Genomic DNA, 17,808 nt, shown 5'->3' on the forward strand with positions numbered 1-17,808 from the left:
AGGGAGAGAGATACAGAGGGAGAGAGATACAGAGGGAGAGAGAGGGAGAGAGACAGACGGCAGAGACACAGAGAGACAGAGAGAGAGAGAGAGAGAGAGAGAGGCGATTTGTCCTTCGCTGGGGGTATGCAGTGCCTTGGCATTGCACGTCTACTTAATTGTTATTGTTGTTTTGTAGTAAATTTGATATTGTTCACATATGCATTGACCAAAACCAGGCCCATTAGAAAGTCACTAGCTTCATCTGCTTTAGTACAGACATGAAATAAAATAAAACAAATAGATGAAAAGCTTTCCCTTTGGAATTATAATAATCGTGGTTTTTTTTCCCAAAGCACATGACATTTTCAAGTAAGTGATTCTCTAAGCAGCTTGGTGTTGGTCAATACGTGTGAGAGCAATAGTATATTTACCACATATGCCAATAATCATGATTTTCAAGACATAATGTGTTTTTGCATGTCATTCTGAATTGATTTCAGTCATGCCTTTGCCATATTTATGATTGCTGTTAGGAATAATCGGGGGTATAATGTATGGCATTGGTCATGCTGTAGTGTGGCCACAATCTGTGTTCCTTAAACGGTTTCAGTAAATAGCTTATTTAGAAATCCAAAGTATAATATCGATACCACCTTGTATTGTGTCAAAACATGTATTACACAATTTTATGACGTCAGTGTTACAAAGCATCCTAATACTGCACTAGCTTTAACGTTTAAAGCCAATACTTCCTAAGTATAAAACCCCACTTTCAAATTATTTGCTGCGCATTTTCAATTTACTGTTACATAGCCCACCAAACACGATTGCATTATATGCTTATTCAAAATTCCAGGCAGTTTCAGTTGTAGGACCGTTTTTTGCCCTTTTTACATTTAGTCAAGTTTTGACTAAATGTTTTAACATAGAGGGGGAATCGAGACGAGGGTCGTGGTGTATGTGTGTGTGTGTGTGTGTGTGTGTGTGTGTGTGTGTGTGTGTGTGTCTGTGGTGTGTCTGTGTGTGTGTGTGTGTCTGTCTGTGCGTGTGTGTGTGTAGAGCGATTCAGACCAAACTACTGGACCGATCTTTATGAAATTTGACATGAGAGTTCCTGGGAATGATATCCCCGGAAGTTTTTTTCTTTTTTTGGATAAATACTTTTGATGACGTCATATCCGGCTTTTTGTAAAAGTTGAGGCGGCACTGTCACACCCTCATTTTTCAATCAAATTGATTGAAATTTTTGTAAAGCAATCTTCAACAAAGGCCAGACTTCGGTATTGCATTTCAGCTTGGTGGCTTAAAAATTAATTGATGACTTTGGTCATTAAAAATCTGAAAATTGTAAAAAAAATTGTTTTTATATAAAACGATCCAAATTTACGTTCATCTTATTCTACATTATTTCCTGATTCCAAAAACAAATAAATATGTTATATTTGGATTAAAAACAAGCTGTGAAAATTAAAAATATAAAAATTATGATCAAAATTAAATTTCCGAAATCGATTTAAAAACAATTTCATCTTATTCCTTGTCGGTTCCTGATTCCAAAAACATATAGATATGATATGTTTGGATTAAAAACACGCTCAGAAAGTTAAAGCGAAGAGAGGTACAGAAAAGCGTGCTATGCAGCACAGCGAAACAACTACCGCGCTGAACAGTTTCACTCCGTTATGCACAAGCGGCTGACTACGGTCATTGTGAAAAAATGCAGTGCGTTCAGTTTCATTCTGTGAGTTCCACAGCTTGACTAAATGTAGTAATTTCGCCTTACGCGACTTGTTGTTACATTTAGTCAAGTTTTGACTAAATGTTTTAACATAGAGGGGGAATCGAGACGAGGGTCGTGGTGTATGTGTGTGTGTGTGTGAGTGTGTGTGTGTGTGTGTGTGTGTGTGTGTGTGTGTGTGTAGAGCGATTCAGAGTAAACTACTGGACCGATCTTTATGAAATTTTACATGAGCGTTCCTGGGCATGATATCCCCAGACGTTTTCTTCATTTTTTCGATAAATGTCTTTGATGACGTCATATCCGGCTTTTTGTAAAAGTTGAGGCGGCACTGTCACATCCTCATTTTTTAATAAAATTGATTGGAATTTTGGCCAAGCAATCTTCGACGAAGGCCGGACTTTGGTATTGCATTTCAGCTTGGAGGCTTACACATTAATTGATGATTTGGGTCATTACAAATCTGAAAATTGTAATTAAAATTGTTTTTTATAAAACGATCCAAAAATAATTTCATCTTATTTGTCATCATTTGCTGATTCCAAAAACATATAAATATGTTATATTCGGATTAAAAACAAGCTTTGAAAATTAAAAATATACAAATTATGATCAAAATAAAATTTCCGAAATCGATTTAAAAACAATTTCATCTTATTCCTTGTTGGTTCCTGATTCACACGTAAAATTCCACTCGTGCAAAAAACACGAGTGTACGTGGGAGTTTCAGCCCACGAACGCAGAAGAAGAAGAAGAAGAAGGTTCCTGATTCCAAAAACATATAGATATGATATGTTTGGATTAAAAACACGCTCAGAACGAGCGGTGGATAGACGATGCTACTGTCTTGCGGAAAAAAATGCAGTGCGTTCAGTTTCATTCTGTGAGTTCAACTGAGCTTGACTAAATGTTGTATTTTCGCCTTACGCGACTTGTTTAATTTGCGGCACCATAATCTGTCACAATGGCCATTAAAACCCTGACTCCTCTGGACTTAGCCTACCGAACTGTTCGTGCACGTTCAGTTTTTTTTTTAGACAGTGTTGCTTTAAGCCTGTTCCTGTCTTACATTTTTCCTTTACAGATTGCACGTGTATCTTATGTAGCCTCTAGTGTTTTTAAGCGTTGAGGAATCTGTATATGAGAGCAGCATAATAACAGTTCTGTGTAAGAGCGCAAAGACAGATGGGTGGCCCGGAACAGGTATGACAGACTCTTACCCACTCTCGACAAAAATGCAGACAATAGACCGCCCTGGTCGTATATAATCGCAATAACAGACGGCAAAGTGGATGTAAGGAATACCAGGCACACCAGAACCGACGAAAAACAAAAAAGAGAGTTTTATTTCATACCAAGCGCAGCAGAAAGGACGAATACCATGCGTTTTTATTTGTGTTTGTGCAGGCAACAAGTATGTCCCCCGCGCCGTTTTATTGGACCTGGAGCCCGGCGCTATAGATTCTGTGCGTTGCGGACCGTTCGGGACTCTCTTCCGCCCCGACAACTTCATTTATGGCCAATCAGGAGCCGGCAATAACTGGGCCAAAGGTTGGCAAGATGTTTTGCTTTACTTAGTTGGTGTTTGTTTGTTCTGGTCTTGTCAGCAGATGGTTGGCGTTTTTTCTTGTCAGTGTTTTATTATCGTGTATTTAGTGTCTACGTTACTATCTTCGTCAGCAACAGCTTCTTCATATCCATAATCTTCCTTGTAAGCCTTCTCTTCTCCATTTCTATGCCTGCTACGAATTGGTGTTTGTTTGTTCTGGTCTTGACAGCAGATGGTTGGCGTTTTTTTTGTCAGTGTTTTATTATCGTGTATTTAGTGTCTACGTTACTATCTTCGTCAGCAACAGCTTCTTCATATCCATAATCTTCCTTGTAAGCCTTCTCTTCTCCCTTTTTATGCCTGCTACGTCGTCGTCGTGGTCATCGGCTTCATCATCATCATCATCATCATCATCATCATCATCATCATCATCATCATCATCATCATCATCATCATCATCATCATCGTCGTCGTCGTCCTCCTTCTCCTCATCAAATGCGTTCTGGTCACCACCTCCGTTGTTGCATGACCTTTCCCTTTCTTTCATTATCTTCACCCCAGCTCGTCTTTTCACCGCGTTATTCCTCACAACAACATGATTGCAATGATTTCCTTATCGTGTGAATCAACCAACGATCTTAAGACCAGAATTTAAAAAAACAACTGAATGGAAAGTTAATGGAACGCTTAGTTTATGACAAAACCAAACAAAATATTACATCACAGGTACTTCGTTCGACCCAATGGTCTTTAAAGTGGACATACCGATGAACACTTGTGATACGGACAATGAACTATGCTTAGAAAACGTCCAAGTCTCTGGCAAGAAGGAGATGGCCAGCCAATTTCTACTTTTGCCAATTTCTACTTTTGCCAGTGTCTACTTTTGCCAATTTCTACTTTCGCCCATTTGTACTTTTGCCACTTTCTACTTTTGCCAATGTCTACTTTTGCCAATTTTTACTTTTGCCAATTTCTACTTGTAGGTCACTACACGGAGGGTGCTGAGCTGGTGGACAGCGTGCTGGACGTGATACGCAAGGAGAGCGAGTTCTGCGACAGCCTGCAGGGCTTCCAGCTGACCCACTCGCTGGGCGGGGGCACGGGGTCCGGCCTGGGCACGCTCCTCATCTCCAAGATGCGCGAGGAGTACCCGGACCGCATCATCAACACCTTCTCCGTCATGCCCTCGCCTAAGGTCTGCAGGAATAGACGTTTTCCGGAAATAAATCTGTCAGGATTTTCAGCGGTCTGGAGGGGTAGGAACCCCTGAAACTGCAGACAGTTTTTTCACAACATACGGAGCATTCTCCACGCCTCCGACGGGCTGTATCCCACGATCGGGACCAACAACCACACCGATGTGTATGCTATGCGGCGTGCGCTTGATAAGATACCATTTTCTTTGAAAATATAATCATCGGAGCCGCGAATCGCCACGGATGGCTTGCTGATCCCTGTAAGTGTTCGCTAAGTCCGTGTGTTTTTCTAATACCACGTGACCTCAAACCAAACCTCGATCAAAACACGTTGTGATACGTGCTAGCGATCCTTTCCACATAACAAAACATTCTGAACTCCGATGAACTCGTGAACGCTGATTTGTGAAAGATAAGCGTATCATATTGTGCGTGCGCTACATGACATACACATCCGAGTTAAAGCTTACCGATCAACGGGTACAGCACGTCGGAGGCTTGGAGCGTGCTCAGGATGTTGTGAAAAACCTGTCTGCAGTTTCAGGGGCTCCTACTCCTCCAGATCGCCTATAATCCTGACAGAGTTATTTTCGAAAATCGTTTTTTGGGTGTCTGCCTCAGTAGCTTGTATCACAGCGCCGGTCGATCGAAGTATCCTACTCCTAATCCTTACTGTGGTTTTACTACTATGATTTATTAGTAATGCAGGATTCCTTTAACTTTGCAGCTCAAAACTGAGTGACGATTTGGTCAATTGCTAGATTCCTAGCAGTATACACGTACAAATCTATAAATAAGTTGAATAACAAAAAGCTGCAACTTTATATATTTATAAAGGTGGTACGTATTTTCTACTCACCAGTCTTGTTGGAAAAGGCATGCCAGTTGTCACTTACAGGCAGTGATTGTTGTATAAATCATTGAAACCGCCTTGAAACTCTGTCACATTGTACGATACAGAACTGTTTTTTTTATCCCCACTATACTTTGCCAGGTTTCTGACACGGTGGTGGAGCCATACAACGCAACTCTCGCGGTGCACCAGCTGGTCGAGAACACGGACGAGACTTTCTGCATCGACAACGAGGCTCTCTATGACATTTGTTTCCGCGTGCTGAAACTGAGCACGCCCACATACGGGGACTTGAACCACCTTGTCTCGGCGACCATGTCTGGCGTGACCACGTGTCTCCGTTTCCCTGGGCAACTAAACGCTGACCTGAGAAAACTGGCCGTCAATATGGTTCCTTTTCCTCGCCTGCACTTCTTTATGCCAGGTGCAGTTGTGTGGGATTTCAAGAATAAGGGGTGGGGGTGGGGGGGGGGGGGTGATGGGGATACGGTTATGGGGAGAGGGGGGGGGATGAAAAGGGTTATGGGGAGGGCGAGGAGTGAGGGGTATAAGAAGCGGGGATGGAGGGAAGGAATTCCACATGTCTTTCACCCGCACTGTGACAAGATGCGCAGGACAACGACAACAACAACAGCAACAACAAAAACAACAACAACAACAACAACAGCAGGGCTTTCTTTTTACTCAACGATACATTTAACATAACACAGAACAACGCACCATATTACAGATCCTTGAAATGTTTGCCCTTGAAATGTTTGCCCTTGAAATGTTTGCCCTATGCTGTCTGCATTTCTTTTTCTCGTGCAGAAAGCCCTTTCCCAAAACTGAATCTGTGACAAGCTTCCTTTTTCCAATAGTTGAAAGGCATTCTGCAAAGTGACATTGATTGATCTTGCATATATGCGTCAGTGTAATGCACTTTAAATAATGTCAAAGTATTCAGGGCCGGCGGCATGCAGAAGTCGAGTTTAGAGCCTTTTGTACTAACATCTCTTATCTCTACTCTTGCATACCGGCTCTTGGCAACAAAAGACTTAACAAGGTATCCATTTTTGTCTTCTGTTCCCCAATCGCGCAGGCGGTTTGCTTCGCATCCACAGTTGCAACCTCAAAAGGCTTTAGGCTTACACTGATGGGCACGATTTAGAAAATGTGTCAGAGATGAGAGAGTGCAGTTAATAAGACACACAACAGCATTCCATCTTCAGATATGAGGAAACCGCGTCTGAGTTGACGTAATGTGTTATGACTAACTTGAAAAATGGCGATGGGATTTGAATGCGGGAGTTAAAGCCACCCTCCGCCTCCCGTAAACCATCTGTTTCTGATCACTGAGCTCCCCTAGTTTTTACATACAGTACAAACAAATACTTCCATTTGAACGCTTACCGGTCGGGAACATCCTGGCTGCTTTCCATTGAGAATGATACATTTTCAAAGAATTTATTTCGTGCAGTTAGAATAGGATGTACCATAAAGGGATTCAGAAGCCTCGTTTTGGCGCTAGACCTAACTTTTAAAATCTAGTTAATAAATTGACAGCAGGTGAGACAAACATTCTTAAATCATGAAAGAATTCTGTTTTCATCAAGACAAGATCAGTACAATTCGAGGTTTTGAAAGTTTGAAAAAAGGGAGCCTGGATGCAGGTCATGCAAGGTCGTCCCAGTTGAATGGTAAGTGTAAAGATGCAGCTCTTTTGACTTGATGGCGGGGAAGTAAGCTACCGAAAACCATGCAATTTTATCTTTTTTTTGGAATGCCAGTCGACTGAGATTTCCAAACATTTCATATTGATTGTTGCTGTGCCTGTGTAGAACGAGTATTGTGCTTAAAAACATACTGCCGCGACAGTGCTAAAATCAGTGCTAAAAAGTGTGTTCCACAAGGTTAGAACCGTTTGCTTCGTGAAAGAATCCATCGTTTTGCAAACCTGTGTATCTGTGTTGACTTGTTCCCCTGTGTATCTGTGTTGACTTGTTCCCCTGTGTATCTGTGTTGACTTGTTCCCCTGTGTATCTGTGTTGACTTGTTCCCCTGTGTATCTGTGTTGACTTGTTGCCCTGTGTATCTGTGTTGACTTGTTGCCCTGTGTATCTGTGTTGACTTGTTGCCCTGTGTATCTGTGTTGACTTGTTCCCCTGTGTATCTGTGTTGACTTGTTCCCCTGTGTATCTGTGTTGACTTGTTCCCATGTGTATCTGTGTTGACTTGTTCCCCTGTGTATCTGTGTTGACTTGTTTCCCTGTGTATCTGTGTTGACTTGTTACCCTGTGTATCTGTGTTGACTTGTTTCCCTGTGTATCTGTGTTGACTTGTTCCCCTGTGTATCTGTGTTGACTTGTTCCCCTGTGTATCTGTGTTGACTTGTTCCCCTGTGTATCTGTGTTGACTTGTTCCCCTGTGTATCTGTGTTGACTTGTTGCCCTGTGTATCTGTGTTGACTTGTTCCCCTGTGTATCTGTGTTGACTTGTTCCCCTGTGTATCTGTGTTGACTTGTTGCCCTGTGTATCTGTGTTGACTTGTTCCCCTGTGTATCTGTGTTGACTTGTTCCCCTGTGTATCTGTGTTGACTTGTTGCCCTGTGTATCTGTGTTGACTTGTTGCCCTGTGTATCTGTGTTGACTTGTTCCCCTGCGTTCTTTCTATGACCCTAGCAAACAGTTTGGTCCAGCAGGGGAAATAAGGGGGCCCGACTGTCATTTTAATGCCTATGTAAATCAACACTGACAACATTAACCCGCCCTAACCTATAACACTTCCACCTCGCTCTTCGAGTTTCAGTATCATTACTCTTAGTTATTTTATTTTTCATGAACGTGTTGCAAGTCATCTCAAACAACAGATTTAAAATGGATAGCGCCGTACTGTACAGCAGCTCGCTTTCCCCAGGGAGAAAGCAACACGGATCCCATGAAGGCAACTTCACAGGACATTTGATACTACCGAGGGCTGCATATAAGGGGCGATGTCCTGGGTTCCGGCCCTCCTCCCCTTACACGGCATATGTACCTTATTTCCCAAGGAAAGACCCAAAATACCCCTTTCAATGCTATGCATCGGTGTCTGGGGGGCCTAATTGCCCGTACACTCCCCGCCTGGCCCGCCCCTGTGCCCCTGCCTCGTTCTGGAAGTCTCTCCCGCTCATACTTGGTCCAGCCCTGCTACCTTACCTTACCTTACCTAACCTTACCTTACCTTAAAATGCCTTACCTTACATTTCCTTACTTTACTTTACATTACCGTGCCTTACTTCTGTGAACTTACCTTACCTTACCTTACCTTACCTTACCGAGTACCTTACTGACCGTAATTACCTTACCTACCTTGCCTTACCTTACCTTACCTTACCTTACATACCGGAATTGCATCCACTGATCCAAAACACCGCTGGTGTTTCAGGGTTCGCTCCCTTGACGGCGCGAGGGTCGCAGCAGTACCGGGCCCTGACGGTACCGGAATTGACGATGCAGATGTTTGACGCCAAGAACATGATGGCTGCCTGCGACCCTCGCCACGGCCGTTATCTGACCGTGGCCGCCATGTTCCGTGGACAGATGTCCATGAAGGAGGTGGATGAACAGGTATTGACATTCATGTATCGGTCAATTTTAGTTAGAGTCATTCTGAGGACTTTTGTAACGATTGAACGCGCGAACCCCCCCACACACACACACACACACACACACACACACACACACACACACACACACACACACACACACACACACACACACACACACACACACACACACACACACACACACACACACACTTGCAGTCTCGACCAGCCCTCTTGATTTTTACCCGGCCGGCCTCTGACGTCACTTAATTGGCTCAAAGAAGGGGAATCCAGCGTTTAACCGATGCATTAAAATGTAGGACGAAGTTCAATAAACGATTCACAGATAAACTCTTTCTGCCAAGAGTCCACCATGTAGTTATGTCGAATTTCATGGTCAGTGTTACGAATATGTTTTTCACCACGACTACGTACTCCAGTGTCAGCACACTGCCAACATTCTCCCCGTCTGCAAACGTTAGTAGGAAGGGCTCCTAATATGGACCGGCTCCTAATATGGACCACCTCCTGTTCTGACAAACTAACGGCGCCAGAGCGCTCAAAATAATTTCCTTCGCTGTATTCACCCTTTCTGGATAACTTGCACATGTCAAAACAGTTGTTTCACTTTTGGCAGTGTTCACTCTAAATTTGCCGCCTAAAACAGATTCGTTTTTGTCCACAGTCAAAACTGGTATCATACAAAAATTGCTATATATATGACTGCTAAGACCGTATTTGCTACATTTTAGCAGTGTTGACCCCGAGTTTCTACTGCAAACAACAAATAATAGCAAAATATCAAAGTATGTGTGTGTCCCCTAATATGGACCACCTTTATCGAATCGACGAAAATAAAAGCTAAAGGCTATTATCATTAATTCATTAAGAAGCTTGGTGAAAATAACATATAACGAGCCCTAGAGATTTCAAAAAAATATATCTAATAGTCTTCTTTTTGTGGTAGTTGATAATTTCACTTATTTTCACTCTGTTTTTAATAAGCTTCTTTAGTTTCCTGGTGTGCTTCAAATAATGCTCTCATCAACCCAAAACATATAAATCTAAAGAATATTTTAATTAGTCTCACTTGCACACTAAGTTGTATCATGTTATTTTGAAGTATAGGGGTCTTTTTACAATGATTCGTGAAGGCCTCTACACATGGTCCATATTGGGCGCTCAGGCTTCTAATATGGACCATTTGTGATGTGTTCGGTATTTAATGTTTGCTGAATGTCTATCAATGCTAATTCATTCTAATTAGGCCTAACGGTTAACCTAAGAGAGAAGGACTACCAGACACAAAATGAAACTTCTTCGCAAGAAAACAAGATAGTAATCAGCATGAAACAAAACACTTTTGAAGCCCTTCCCCTACCTTGCAATGGCTTCCTGTGATACTGGACGCACACTATTCTTGGACGTAAACCCAATGTCGTGTCTCAAACCGACTCACTTGGTCAACTGTTAACCATGTAGTTACATTCCTTGATCATGATGTAACATCATGGCTCTTGCTTTCCGAGTCAAATTAACCCTTTTATCTCGAATTTGCTGTTGTTGCTCCAAAATCACAGGATTCTCTCAATCTCCAGACTCGGATACCTTGAAAATTCTTCCCTGGATTGGGGACACGAAACTCGAATATGACCGGGGAATTCCATGCATTCCATTTACTTTATTTTATGTACAAGTGGTGTAACTTCGCTACTTACCTTTCATGGAAAGAGATAACTCTAAACACTTGAATGTTACCAGTCATTAAAAATAAGTCTCTTTTATTATTTGTGTTAAATTTGTGATGCTTTTGGCAGCAAAGGCGCGAGTACTGAAGAACCTCTGTTACTGTTATAGGCCTGTTAAAGTTAATTTAAAACTTTACGAGGTATTTTCAAATAAATCTTATCATAGTAAGTTTAACGGCAGGTTATTAAAACGACTTCTCTCTAGTAAACTCTGTCAAATGTTCTCAAAAAGCATAGATAAAGGCTGTTCTGTGTTATTTCTGTATTGGAAGCCACTATATGAACGTTATATTTGGCTGTAATAATTATATGATAGCACCGTAGCGTGGAAAAACCGTACCTTTGAAGAACATCACATTTTTAACACAATTTCTACAACAAAAAGAGTAGCAACGTTCGAATGGAGACTAAAGACGCACAGACTTGTTTTCAGAATCATTGCAGACAGTCACTGAATTATTCATCGTGCTCATGTAGCATATTTGAAAAAGCAATGGTATGCGTCTTTCAACAGACATAAGAATTCATCACCTTTGTCCTTTTTATAGCTGGAAACGCCAGATACGGGTTACCTCAGGACGCGTAGACATATAAACGTTAAATCTGACGTTGTAACAATAAAGATGACTGCAGAATCTGTGGAAACGACCCGCGATGTCCTAAACCTGTCAAGAGTCGTACTCATTTTAGACGTTGACAAAAACTGGACATGTTACAGCTCTTCAGCTCTATCATAAGATGACCTGGCGTTCTTTTCTGCATTTTGAATTGTCAGTCGTCAAAGGGCGGTTTGGGAGTTTCAGTCTCAGACAAGCATACATAGCCGTGAGGTCATGTGGCTAAAGTTACGAGAAGTAATCTACAAGTCAAGCTGTTAAAAGTTAAATCTCTATAGTGGCAGTGTAATTTACAGCAACGTTGAAAATTCATTGAAAGCACTCGAAAAAAGAAATAAAGAAAGAAATATAGAAAGAAAGAAGAAATGAAAGAAAAAAAGAAAGAAAGAAAAAAAGAAAGAAAGAAAGAAAGAAAGAAAGATAAAACAAAAGAAAGCAAGCAAGAAAGAAAAGGCAGACAGACAGAAGCAAACAAACAAACAAAAGCTCTTTTCGCTCTCTCTTTCACATAAGCATTCACACTTAAATATCCAAAGAGTCATTTTCCTTGTGTTTACTCCTTTTAATTTATGAAAATGAGAGGCAGTGTGTTTTCTTGCGTTCTGTTCTCTGCAATTTTTCAAGCTGTGATTCAAGCTGATGAAAACACTCGAAGTCTCAAGTACTGAGCGACTGCTGCCAACTTTCGAATGCACTGAGGGAAAGTGTTGTTCAAGAAACCTTCCTTCTCATGTGAGCGATCGTGTTGACGACCGTGTGTAGAGTGGGACCTCTTTACTTAATGAATTTCACAGGTAAGGTGACATGGGTGTCACTTACGAAACTAATTCAGCCAGAAAACCCCACGCTGCACAGAAAATACTCGGGCTACTGCTGTTTGATTGTTGGTATGTGTGTAAGTGAACGGGCGCTCTCATTATCTCCTTAATTGATTCCGAAGTTGACTTCGCGAAGTCTTTTTTATAGAGAAAATGCAGTGCCAAAGCTTCGTGCAGCGAGCTTTCTGAAGTAGATTTGGCAAAGTCGACTACGCCCCATTAATACCAGGCTTTACAGATCTGTGGTGAAAAAGAATCAATTTAAAAATGAATCTTCAATTCTTGTGGAAAAAAGTGGATGTTTTGTGTCGCCAGATGCTGAAGGTTCAGAACAAGCACAGCAGCCATTTTGTTGAGTGGATTCCGAGCAACGTGAAGACGGCTGTGTGTGACATCCCTCCTCGCGGTCTCAAAATGGCCGCCACCTTTGTCGGTAATACCACCGCAATACAGGAGTTGTTCAAGGTACGGATTTGATTTAAATATGTACACTTTTATTATTCAACTGATGTTTTGTTGGATGCGCTCAAATGCAAATTCCACGAGGACATTTGATGATGGGACTGTATTATACTAGCCCTAACACGTGTACTGTCACTCTCAGCCTGGAATTGAAATCTGAAATTTGTGCTGACTCAGGATTTTTCATTTTATTTGGATGCTCCTCCCTCTATTTTGTCATCACCCCCCCCCCCCTCGCTTTCTTTAATCCTTTAAGTGCTGGTAGTTTTCACTACCGTCAGTGAAGAGTTTGGGAGTATAAGGTCTTCAAGGGACTACATGATGAAGTCCACCACCCTGATGATGACGATGACGCATCCTGAACTCAGGTCAAAATAATTTCGGCTCATTCTCTCCCTGACAGGATGCCTTGAGTTTCCTTGTCTGGCAAGGAAACCGATTATTTTTTTTTTACAATCATATTTAGAGCTTTTTGTAATGTATTATTGATATAAGCAGATTCGCGATCGTCGATAATGATTTTTCATGGTGTTTTGTAATTTTTAAATTACAAAGGAATTGATATGTAAGACAGTTCCAAGCGAGCTATTTTTCGCGGCTGTATTTACTGTGCAAACAACTCTAAATATGGCAAAAGTGTCACGTGATAATCAACCGTTTGGTTTCGGCGCTCACTGGAGCAGACGATTTTTTCTGTAACCAGTTGACAGTGATGAAACCATATAATTATTACGGTCTCCTTCCGGCAGCAGTCCCAAAATTTCGACTTGTTTTGACCTTAGAACGATGTCTTCATCATAACTGTGAAGAACAGAACGGAGATCACTGTCGAAGTCGGCCAATCTGCAATCATTTAAGTCTCGCGAACACTGATCTCAAATTTAGATCAGTGCTCGCTAAAAACATATGGGAGATAACTGTATTTTTGTTTTGATAGATTCGCGTAGGACTGTAGCGTCCGGTCAGAGAGACAACTGGCAATAGCCGTGGAGCGATGCTTATCAGAATGGACGATGACGATGATGACGATGACTCGAATGATGACGACGACGGGGAGGAGGAGAATAATTTAATACATTTAAAAAGTTTCTTTTTTTCTCCGATGTTGAATGTGCTCTCATCTTTCTCGTCTGTCATTCTGGCTCCTCTATTTCCACTCTTCCACTCATCGCTCTATATTGTGCGACTCCCGTTTTTCTTCTTCTTCCCTTTAGAATTCTCTACACAGAGACACACGTTCATGCAAACATTCATGGCGCTTTCAGCAATGCTGTTCCGATTTTGAAAAAAAAGTTTATGTAAACTTTTTTTTTCTTGTGCTCATTGTTATCTACCTCGTATCATTTTTCCTCTTTTTTAATTTTCAGCGGATAAGCGAACAGTTCACCGCCATGTTCAAGCGCCGAGCGTTCCTGCATTGGTACACTGGTGAGGGCATGGATGAAATGGAGTTCACTGAGGCGGACTCCAACATGAATGATCTGGTGTCGGAGTACCAACAATACCAGGAAGCAACCGTGGATGAACTTTTCGACGACACATTGTATGAAGAAGAGGAAGAAGAACAGTGACCAGAGCTTTTGGAGAAGGAATACAATTTTACAAATAACAAATGTATTTTGAGCTAATAACGAGAATACATTCATACGCCAAGAGCTGGAATGCAACATATCGTTATTATAAAGCATCTAATAACACCCAAGTTTGTAAAACTTGTGGATTCAATAACGCAGCAAATAAGGAGGCTGATTAAAATGTTTTCAAAAGTGCAGTTTGGAAAAAAATAGATAGCAATGAAACGGATTGATAAGAAGTGTGTTAAGAGGGACAAGGCTTAGACACTTTAAGGACTTGGGGATAAAGAGAGATACAGCTTCCAATAGTGTAGTTTGGATACAAGCCGGCAAAGAAACCGATTTAAAATGATTGTGTCTGTAAGCTAAGAAGGAAAAGGCTTGAAAACTTTCAAGATGAGGGGATTCATGCACCTAACTGATGCAGGGATTGCACTAGTTTAAAACAACAACACCAGAAACAACAACAATAACAACAGCATCAACAACAACAACAACAACAGCAACGTGTAAGGCATACACAACGACGTAGAAAAAGATGCGTAAGGGAGCAAGGTTTTGCAATATACTGAATTTTGCAAAGAGTTGTATTTTAATGTGTCTGAAAGGAGAAAACAAGGCACATTATTTTTGCTTATGCAATACGCGTAGCGATATAAAAACAAACAAACAACAAGCACAAAAACGCGTCAGGTAGTGTTCAAAATGTGTCGAATACGCAAAAAGCGTGCGTCATGATAAAAAACTCATACAGTTCCTGTTCGATCTGAATTTCTTGGGTGATAACCCAGTTCCTGTTCGATCTTGGGGCGGGGATATAGCTCAGTTGGTAGCGCGCTGGATTTGTATTCAGTTGGCCGCTGTCAGCGTGAGTTCGATCCCAGGTTCGGCGGAAATTTATTTCAGAGTCAAATTTGTGTGCAGACTCTCTTCGGTGTCCGAACTCCCCCCCGTGTACACTACATTGGGTGTGCACGTTAAAGATCCCACGATTGACAAAAGGGTCTTTCCTGGCAAATATTGCTTAGACACAGTTAATAATTGTCTACCTATACCCGTGTGACTTGGAATAATAGGCCGTGAAAGGTAAATATGCGCCGAAATGGCTGCAATTACTGGCCGTATAAAATTTCATCTCACACGGCATCACTGCAGAGCGCCTAGAACTGTACCCACGGAATATGCGCGATATAAGCCTCATTGATTGATTGATTGATTGATCTGAATTTCTTGGGTGATAACCCAGTCGAAGATACGCATCGAACGTACCAAAGACGTTTTGAATGAATATTGAAACAAAGGAACAACGGTTTTTTTCAGACACTCGTTTCGATTTTAAATGTTATACCCTGAAAAACAAAAATATTGAATTTAAAGGCACAGTAAGCCTCCCGTAAACCACCACAGAGCTCCCCGAGCGTCTACATACAGTACAAGAATACTTCCATTTGAACGCTCACCGAACGGGAACATCCTGGCTGCTTTCTGTCGAGCGTGAGAAATTTTCAAAGAATTTATTTTCGTAGACTTGCTCCTCTACAACAATGGCGCCTCGTTTTGGTGCTGGACGGCTGTTATGAATATTCAATACCGGAAATCACGCCCGGACAGTAAGCCTCCCGTAAACCATCACACAGTACAAACACCCTTCCATTTGAACGCTCACCAAACGGGAACATCCTAGGTGCCCTACGTAAAGAGCGAGCAATTTTTAAAGAATTAATTTTGCAGATTGTCTCGAACACTTTTTGGACCCATCCTGAACTCAGGTCAAAAATGAGTTACTTCCCTTAAACTGGCGATAGCCGTGGATCGATGATTATCAGAATGTTTTTGGACCGTGGTGCGTTTTTGCGCTAGACCTAACTTTTAAAATCTAAATAATAAATTGACAGCTTGTTACACAAACATTCTTTAATCATAAAAGAATTCTTTTTTCATCAAGACAAGGTCAGTGCAATTCGAAGTTGTGAAAGTTTGAAAAAAGAAAAGCCCGGAAGCAGGGTCACGCAAGGGTCGTAGCAGACGACGGTTTATGCATATCGCCGTTCCTCTCAACAGTCAAAAGCCATCGCTAGAGTTCTTGTGAACCACAGCCGTTTGTTTCGTGCATAAAAACGTGCTATTGTAGATAAGCTCACATCGAGTCGCATTCAAATGACTAACTGACGACTACATTGTGAAAAAGGGAAACTGGATCACACGGGTTCACGATGGCTCAGGGGTAAGATAAACCACGCAAAAATAAATTCTTTGAAAATTGTTCGCTCTTTACGGAGGGCACCTAGGATGTTCTCAATCGGTGAGTGTTTAAATGAAAGGGTGTGTGTACTGTGTGTAAAAGCCTGACCGTATCTGTGATGGTTTACGGGAGGCTTACTGTGCCTTTAAGGTTTCAATAACATGATTCTTATGTGATATTTCTGTCTGATAAAGTAAGATAGAATAGTCGAAAAATTACACCTAATGGCGGGGCAATTAAGCAGACCAAGCCTTTTCCTCATGTGAATAAAGAACACGCACACAGAAGCAAAGTGAACAGCTGAAAGCTTGCAACCTTGGACCATGTGACAGAAATAACTGGCAGATAGTAACATTATGACGACAAATAACCCTCTCAGAGTCACTTTTATGGGTCGAGAATGAACTGTCTCGGAAAAGTCGTCGGGTGCCAGGTAAAAGTCACACTAATTCTCAGAGGATGATGACTAGACTCATTGGTCGGTGTTAAAGCTGACTTTCATGAAATTCATATAAGGTTCTCATACAAAAGAAGTTTGTTTTCTTTCAAGGACAAGGTCAGGTTACCAGAAGGAAAAGAAGATACCCACAATTCATAAAAAGTTACCAATAAAAAATATTAGCATAGTGGACCGTGGAATATTTAATTTTTTTTTGTTTTTTTTGTTGGCATTTGTGAACGTAAAAACAAACTATTATTACTTGATATCGGCCTCGATATATTCTGGTAATGCATATATGATGCAGTCCGTTCAGCCGTGAACAGTATTTGGATTTGACTAATGGGTTCAAACAGAACGCGGACTTTGTAGGCCTATACACGAACAATACATATTCAGGAAAAGAGCTTCAGAGTTCGGGAATAAAACGCGTGCGATATATCAACAAGTAAGAAAGGCAAGTTTATGAAACGAGACAAAACGATGCATTTACTAGAATTTGACCTCTCGGTCTTTGAATTTGGAGGCACAAATAATAATGACGGATCGTCACTTTGGCCCAAAAATACTATGTTTGTTTACGATGACAAGGTCATTAAAAATAGGGTCAAGAAAGTCGGCAACTTGTGAGGAAGCATGCCATGTGTCATTGACGTATTGTACAATTGGGGCGCATATCGTTGAACCCAATAGGGGCAAACAATGAAGAGTACGTTCATTCACAAAGCTTGTTTGGTGTCCACGCGTGCATGGAATGTTAAAGTATAAACTCAACTATGTATATATTCACGTGTTGTCTTGCAGCAATTGAAAAAAAAGAAAGATTTTGTTTGTGAATATTGTTTTTCGCGCATATTGAACCTGCTTCGAGTGATGGTGAAGAGTTAGGGGTGGAGTTTGAGGAGGGAGAAAGGCACACATAGACTTATATATACGCTAACAGGCATATTGTTCGTCAAAACTTACAAATACTTTTGAACAAGTACAACTATTACTACATCCCCCCCCACCCCCCCACACA

General features: G+C 41.4%; 1 protein-coding gene across 1 annotated transcript in view; it reads left to right on the forward strand.

Annotated features, from left to right (window-relative positions):
• LOC138966273 (tubulin beta-2 chain-like) overlaps positions 1–17,604 on the forward strand; it is a 29,595-nt gene extending 11,991 nt beyond the window's left edge. Inside the window, exons 3-8 of the mRNA XM_070338425.1 lie at positions 3,128–3,271; positions 4,256–4,467; positions 5,463–5,745; positions 8,728–8,909; positions 12,386–12,535; positions 13,900–17,604. Of these exons, the coding sequence (XP_070194526.1) occupies positions 3,128–3,271; positions 4,256–4,467; positions 5,463–5,745; positions 8,728–8,909; positions 12,386–12,535; positions 13,900–14,103 (1,175 nt within the window). The 3' untranslated portion in view covers positions 14,104–17,604. The remainder of the gene's footprint in view (positions 1–3,127; positions 3,272–4,255; positions 4,468–5,462; positions 5,746–8,727; positions 8,910–12,385; positions 12,536–13,899) is intronic.
• The last annotated feature ends 204 nt before the right edge of the window (positions 17,605–17,808 follow it).

Source organism: Littorina saxatilis, linkage group LG5 (assembly GCF_037325665.1).
Source record: "Littorina saxatilis isolate snail1 linkage group LG5, US_GU_Lsax_2.0, whole genome shotgun sequence".
NCBI classification, from domain to species: Eukaryota; Metazoa; Mollusca; class Gastropoda; order Littorinimorpha; family Littorinidae; genus Littorina; species Littorina saxatilis.